Source organism: Coenobita brevimanus, chromosome 54, assembly GCF_032717465.1.
Source record: "Coenobita brevimanus isolate Jiangsu-jjx chromosome 54, ASM3271746v2, whole genome shotgun sequence".
In the NCBI taxonomy this organism is placed as follows: Eukaryota; Metazoa; Arthropoda; class Malacostraca; order Decapoda; family Coenobitidae; genus Coenobita; species Coenobita brevimanus.
Window position 1 is genome coordinate 29,527,511 of NC_137007.1, and position 8,042 is coordinate 29,535,552.

Sequence of the window (8,042 nt, forward strand, 5' to 3'; positions counted from 1 at the left end):
GTATCATTCCTCTTGAGTTGTGTTTATCTCATATTTTGTTTTGCAGGGAAGCCAAACCTTTTCCAGGACAAGTCATGTGAAGATAAAGCATAGGTTTCCAGTGGGTATCAGAAGCTAGAGCTCTTGTATCTGTGTACCCAGACTCCACCCTGGACTCCTCTGTGTTGCCACCAAGGGCTCAAGATTCTTTCCGTTGCGGTTAGTGCAGCGGTTGACCAATACCGTAAACTGGGGTGACATCAGACACTGGGTAAATTCGGACATTATTTGGGTAAAACGTTTAAATGCTACACAACTGCTAAAACAAGAAAGCAAAAATAATTCTTTTAACAGCATAATGTTGCATTGGTACTGTACATTTTCCTATATAATTATCTCTTTCTAAGCTAATGTTTCAGTGGTGAATTTTAATTAGTGCAGAAAATACTTAAAATTTTGGGAAAAATGAGAACTGCAAAACTTGCTCTGGTGGGAGCAAGTCATAACACATATGATTCTACAGGTTCAGAGGTTTGTGTTAATGTCTATCTTGAAGATTGAAACAGAAAGAGGGTTAAGATCTGTACTTTAAATATGTCAAAACGTGACGTGAGTGTATGTGTATGAATTTTGGAGGTTTAAAGGGGTGACTTCGGACATTACAGCTTAACTACAGACTAATGTTTAGTGTACTCCAAAGCTGCATGAATGGGTAATTGTTCAAATCTCAGATGAGAAAAAATGAAAAAGAAATATTTTGTACCTATAGTCAAGGATGCTGTGCCAACATTGAAAGTTTGGTTCTTAAAACATGTCAGAGGTACAAAAAAGGTATTTGTCACTTCTAACGTTCCAGGTGATGGAATGTGTGTCATAGATGAGTCAGATATTGTAAATGTAGGCTACTTACAGGAACCACTCATGCACAAACAAAAACGTATGATTTTTGACCTTGATGTTAATACATGGCCACACTAAATCACCATGATCTCCTAGTTAGAATGCCAGGTGTACAGTATTCTTTTCATTTTTCTGGTGTGAGACAAAGATACGACATATTCTTCTCATATTTCTAGTCTGAGAAGAGATATTATTTAGTTTAGTTTAGCTAATTTAATCTGAGAAGAGATATTATTTAACTTTTGATATTATCTTTAAATACTGTATTTTGTCTTAAAGAACTTTTTTTTTTTCCAAACCACTATTGTCCATATTTTTTCTTCAAACTAAAGTTCCTGTTACATTTTGATGTGTTCTCTTTATATTCAAGCTCATAGTAGTGCCTTAAACTGGCAGACAGGCTTGTAATCCCAGTAGTCTTGAAAGTGTCGTCCTGTGTAAGTTCAGAAAATGTCTATTTTTGTCAGTCATTTTACAAAAATTCCCCGGCACTGTTGGGTGATGATTGTCATAAAAACTAAATTTTGTAGTATAGTTTGATGCTTTTTCTTTAATATTATACTTAAAAGGAGGCTATCAGCTTGTAAATTTCTTATTAATATTGTCAGTGAATCTTTTCTTTGAAAACACCAACAGAAATATCAAAATATTCAAATTGGTTGCTCTGTATTTTTTTGTAATTTTTGCAGCATTATAGATAGATAGAGATTTTTTTAAAAATTCCCAAGGTGTCCGAAGTCCCCCCAGACTTGTCCAGAAATGCAACAGAGCTACTGGAGGCCTGTTTCAGTGTATTTTAAAGGGATGTCCGAAGTCACCCCAGGGCTGTCTGAAGTCACCCCAAAGTGGGGTTAACTTCGGACACCTATAAACTACTTATTTCTAGAATAATGGAGATACTGAGGTTTTCGTGCATGTAGGTACTGAGAGGTTACCGTCTCATGCACATATATAATACTTAACATCTGTAATTTGTCCCAGATATTTTGCAGCAGGTTGAAAAAACCCTCAAAATCGTCCAAAGTCACCCCAGTTTACGGTATGTAAACAATAGTTTCTTAATGGAATTTCCTTGTTTCGTAGTGCTTTTTCAAAACTAGTATTTAATTATATGTTTAGTGGTACAGTATATAATATTATTTAGGTACTTACAGAAGTTGGGTGTATTAGTGCCTCATCACCTTTGACTCTGAGATTAGTGATACTGCCTGCAGACTTTATGGTTTTTAGGTTTTCATTGTTATTGTGGCTCCATTGGACATGATCCTGGTAGACTATATGCTACAATTTGCCTCTCCAATGCAGTCCACTCTCCTTTCAAGGAGTAGGAAGGGAGTTATGGGACTTTAGTATTAATTGGCAACAGAGCCACCAGATAATAGTAGTATTGTACACTGCATGAAGGCATCTCCCCCAGTACTGGAGTTGTCCGGTACCAGCCAAACTCGTGAATATATAGATAGACAGATAAATGAGTGAGCTGCAGCTGAGATGAACTACAGTACAGGTATACCAGTATATAGAAACATACAGAAATGACAATGATTTGGTGGATGTGCAGAGTGTCCCTGAGTGCGAGGCCTGGGGGGACTAGGTTTATGATGGAAGAGTTGAGAGGTAGGATAGGACTGGAGGGTATCGGTGTTGTGATGAGGAGAGGTCGACTGAGATGGTTTGGGCATATGGAGAGGATGGGGGATGATAATTGGGTGCAGAAAGTGAGAAGTGTTAATATTAGGGGTAGGGTTGTGAGAGGTAGACTGAAAAAGACCTGGGACTAGGTCATTGAGTGTGAACTCAGGGATAAGGGGCTGAATAGGGAAGCTTCCAGAGATCGAGCAGCATGGAGATCCTCCGTTAGGTGACCAAGGCTGAAGTATGCAAGCATGTTGGAGCCTTTAAAAATGAAATGAAAGGATAGAAACTGTAATTTCACAATTTTTAGTAATTGCAGTTTTGCTGGACTTGGCATCATTTTCTTCCAGACTAGCATTCTCATCATAATCCACCATGGCTCTAATCAATCACCTTAGGCTATATATTTTGTGAGAGCTCTTGATGTTTATTGCTATCGTACTATTGTGAGTTCACCTGTCCTTAGAGTTCAGAAGTATTAGGAACATACCATTATTAGTGTTGAGGTTCATCAGTGTAATTATCAATACCTATATGGTCTTGTGTTTAGAATGCATCAGTCAGAGGGACATGCTAGCCATTGCCATGAAGTCACTGGAGTTTTTTTTATAATATATAATTCCACCATGGGGAATAAGTTGGTCACTGGTCATCTACTGGTACCCTTAAATGTATAGCTATACAGTACTCTTCTCACCTTAACGTGACCCATATTTTCATCCATATGCAGCTTATTTCACATTGTTCCAGGGCAGAAAAAGACAATGCTATGGCTCTGCATCATTTCCCTAGCTATTCTTGGTGACAAGTTTTCAACTTGACACTCTAAATGGAGAGTAATTTTTGGGCCAAGTTAAAGTGAAAAAGAGTATAGTACTGAACTGTGTTAACCTAGTCTAAGGACTCTGTGGTACCTCAAAAGAGAAATATTTAGAATTTACCATTTGCAAATTAGGTACTTTAATACCTGTATTGTATTGCACTCCCAGGCTATTCATATACCTCATAAGAAATGTGAGAGACCTCACAAACCACCTTGTGTACAGAATCAGATTGTGCCTGGATACTGTCCTGGAACAAATGCGGATGAACCACCAGTTGCAGGGTACACATCATGTGGCAGAGCATCAACAAACTCAGACATAGACCAGATGCACCTAGACCACAAGAGGCAAGGTATGAACATGGCAGTACAGCATCATCACTGTTATATCAAGTTTATAAAAACCTTTCAAAGATCCCTAACCCCTTGCAGGTCAGGTGATGGTCAGGTGTAGTCAGACAGGAGGACTGATTTGACTAACAGTGAAGGAAACTCATTCCTGTCAGATAACTAAGGCTTCTCAAATGTCATTTCCATCAGGTGAAAACTGACTGATTATAGGCAGCCACATCTGAACAAAAGGTACCATATAAGTCATCATCATCATTCTAACCCTTTTTTCCTCACCTGAGTTTGGGTTGAGGACTTGAGGTAGGATGTAGAAAAAGGAAGGATAAAATACAAAAGTGGAAGAACTATATTCCACGCCAGCCACGTGTCCATAGATTCACACCTAATATTTGCCATTAATTGACCAATGTTTTTCTCCCAGTTAATAGAATTGTGTTACAAATGGAAAGCTGCAATTGTAAATCTACAGTTCTGGCTCCATAGATTAACAATTGCTGCTTTATATTCATTTTGTTATAAGTGAAACGAAACGAATGGAAAACAGCAATTGTAAATCTACAGGGTCAGAACTGTGACTATTACTGTTATGTGCAATGTACGGCTGTACAGTATTTTAATATGTCTTATATGTTGATTTTGACTAGTTTCATTTTTCCAGGTGCACCAACAATACTGAATATAAGAAGTGCCTTCTTGATAGAAAAAACAGTATAAAACTGTGAAAAGAGATATTAAGTTATACCACGATCTAGAATATCCAGAATATGACTGTGATGACAGAATGTGAGTATATAGTCATGACAGAACTATGATTCAAAATACATATATATATATAGTATATTTTAACCTAATCAAAAGAACTGTTGCCACTAAAAATATAAATGTATGAAGTAAGGAAGTTTTATTTATGATCAGAGTCTATGACAGATAGATGACAGAAACTGGAGAAGGTAAATCTGCTGCTACGACGCATGAATTAGGCCCGACGATGATGGCAAGGGATGAGTGTGTGTTGCCCAATATGGGGGTGTTGGACATGGCCAGCTGTGAAGGCAGAGACAGGCATTCACTACAGTCCTCAAACAACCTCATCCCTAGTACCATTAGCCCACAGAAGCGGCCTAGTAACCATCCAGTGGATGTGAGAGAAGCAAGCAAAAAACTACGATCAAGACCCCTTAAGTTTCTCTGCCAGGTACCTGACTGCCAAGAAAAGTTTCGCAATGCTGAGCACCTGGAAGCTCACATGAAGCTTCACGAGGGAGTTAAGCCATTCACCTGCAGTGTGTGTGGGGTTGTGTGCAAGACAGAGAGCAAGTTGACAGCTCATCTGGCCAAGCATGCTACAGATAACATTAAATCCAAGTGTGACATCTGTGATCGTAATTTCTCCAGTCGCAGTGCTGTTCAGAAGCACAAGAAAATGCTACACAAACCCAAGCCACATATCTGCCCACATTGCAGTGCAGGCTTTGAGGCACATAAGTACATGGCAGTCCACATTAAGAGAGCTCACGGAGAGGACCCACCAGCTGAGGAAGAAGTGTCGCATTCCTCGGAGCCCTTGACCAACTTCCACCCTGACACAACCTCACCAGATCAGAGGGCTGAGAAAAAACAAGTGAGTTACTCCATGACAGAGAAAGACGAGAATTTCCATCACCCTTCAGTGTCAATCAGCTCCTACCAGCTGTTTTCTCAAGCACATGGCAATCCATCTCATAATCTCCGGGAGCAAAGCAATCCAACCCAGTGTGATACACACCAGATAGCGCCTGGTCAAGCAGACTCACCACAGTGTAGTACATACCACCTGCCTCAGGAGCAAGTAGATTCCTCTGGTTACGACTCCCTCCATCAGACCCGGAAACATCTGGATGCACCCCATTGCGAGTCCAGGAAAAAATCTGAGGAGAATATTCCCATCAACTGTGAACTGTGCACCTCCACCTTCCCAAATCTGGCGTACCTGGAGCAACACATGGCAGTCCATCTCAATGAGCGGATAGTTGGCTGTCCAAATCTAGAGCAAGGAAACCACCCAAAGTCCCTCGCTGTCAGTTCAGATCACAGAGCCTTCAGTTGTACCAGTGGCAATTTTGGTCAGTTTATGCTGTCGCCCTCACAGCCAGCAGTAGTCAGGGGGCTTCAGGAATCTAATAAATTCATGTGTGTCTCATGCAATGAGCAGTTTTTATCTCTAGGTAGTCTGAAGCGCCATGAAGCAAGAATCTGTACACAACAATTGACTAAGCTCTAAGGGAGGATGTATTTTAAGCTTGAATAGTATACAGTACACATATTTTCCAATGCCATACTGTGTTGGTTGTCTTGAGTGGTTCAGACAAAATAACTAGTTTTGTATAACTCTCCAGTACTCTAATTTAATCCTTTAAACTCTGTAATGCATATTTTTAGTTTATGGAAGAGATTATTTGAGGACATTTGTGTGTAGATTTTTTATGGCTTTGTTCTCTGTTGATCTATATGAGAGCATAGGTAGTTATCATGTGTAAGTTTTAACAAATAAATGTCTTTTAGCAAATACTTTATTGTACCTGTATTGTAATCTGAAAGTAAGTAGGTTTTCATATACTTTTATCGTTGAAGGCAAGTAAGTTAAGGACTGAAAGGACAAAGTGATGTAAAAAAATTAAATTTAGTGATGTATTGAGGTAGATGAACTAAGATGAAACAAAGGATTACAGCAAAACCAGTGCACCCTGGATAAGCTGTCAGAATATTGATAAAGAGTTTAAAAAAAAAAAACATGGTACGGTACCCTAAAGAAATAATAGATGTGGTTAATGAAATGAATTAAAAATTTAAACCCTTTTGCTGTGAGAGGTTTCCCCAAAGGTAAATGTAATGATTTCATGGTAGAATAGGATATAATACTGATATGTGATGCCAGTGTATGAAGAGGTATATGTAGGAAATTATATATGTCTATTTATTTAGCTAATTTTAGGTATCTGATTGTCTGTGCAATTGAATACAGTATTCCATTATGTCCATCTATTCTTTATTCAATACATTTTCATTAATATATCTTATCTATATCTATCTACTTATACACACACACACACACATATATATATATATATATATATATATATATATATATATATATATATATATATATATATATATATATATATATATATATATATATATATATATATATACAGTATATATATATATATATATATATATATATATATATATATATATATATATATATATATAGGGAGTTAAGCCCAAAACTTTGGGAAATGATAGATGAGGGAATTCTAAGCAAAAAATGTTATATGAATATGTGTCCAAATCTCAACCGTTATGGAGCTACAATTACTGATGACGTTATGGGCGAATTATGGAGACCATTTTCGCCATAAGGTCATCAGTAATTGTGGCTCTGTAGCAGTTGAGATTTGGACACATGTTCATTTAACATTTTTTGCTTAGAATTCCCTCATCTATCATTTCCCAAGGTTTTGGGCTTAACTCCTGGGGCACTCTGTATACATTATCATCATCTTCCAGACCTCCTTTCCCACCCTAGGGCAGGATGAGGAGTAGCACATCCAGACAGCCTAAGTTTGCTCAGGCCAATGGGCCATGCTCCCATTCACTTATCATTCAAGCCCCAGGAATCCTGGCTCAATCTGATATGCCAAAAACATTCACCACATTCTGTAGCTTCACAAAAACATATCCAATATATCTCATCTCATCAGCCGTTTGAGTCCTCTGCAGGACCGGCCTATCCCGACCAAAGTGGGGACGATACAGCCAATGTATCTCTACCAAGTAACTTAGGCTGTCTGGTAGAGATTGTATGTAGGGTGAGAAGTGCTTGTAAATGTTATTGTAGTGTTGGAGTGGCATTGGATGTGTGTGTAGTCTGTGGACCAGGTGTAATCGGCCCATGCAAGCCGACTGGGTACTTTATAGTATGCGACGCTGGTTCAACCACAGCACCCCTTATGTCTGCCAATGCAGTACGTGGCCTGAAGAACGCTCCCAAAGTTTATTACCCTGGCGAGGTGTGAACCCTCGTTCTTCAGTGTACAAAACGCACACTCACCACTGTACCACAAAGGCTTCATCCAATATACATATATATATATATATATATATTTCATTCATTCATTCATTGCCAGACGCCATGTATCCCAAACGGGGTGGCCAAGGGCTTAGAGTTAATTGTTTTACAGGAGGGGCACTAATCCTCCACCAACCCCACTTGACATGTAAGGATGCCAACAGCATCTGGTGTTCCCAGGCGGTCACCCATCCAAGTACTAACCAGACCCAACGTTGATATATACAGTGTATATATATATATATA

The 8,042-nt window shown here is 38.7% G+C and overlaps 1 protein-coding gene and 1 long non-coding RNA gene across 2 annotated transcripts; both read left to right on the forward strand.

Annotated features, from left to right (window-relative positions):
• The first annotated feature begins 52 nt into the window (after window positions 1-52).
• LOC145400937 (uncharacterized) lies at window positions 53-4,455 on the forward strand. Its single transcript, XR_013897531.1, has 3 exons — window positions 53-198; window positions 3,561-3,690; window positions 4,347-4,455. It is a non-coding gene; the product is annotated as an uncharacterized LOC145400937 (long non-coding RNA).
• A 7-nt stretch (window positions 4,456-4,462) lies between these two features.
• On the forward strand, window positions 4,463-6,214 carry LOC145400936 (uncharacterized). Its single transcript, XM_080273302.1, has one exon. The coding sequence runs from the start codon at window positions 4,620-4,622 to the stop codon at window positions 5,946-5,948; it is 1,329 nt and encodes a 442-aa protein (XP_080129428.1). The 5' UTR covers window positions 4,463-4,619; the 3' UTR covers window positions 5,949-6,214.
• Window positions 6,215-8,042: the final 1,828 nt, after the last annotated feature.

Coding starts and splice junctions, on each gene's coding strand:
- LOC145400936 (XM_080273302.1), top strand. CDS start 4,620: ATGACAGAAACTGGAGAAGGTAAATCTGCTGCTACGACGCATGAATTA.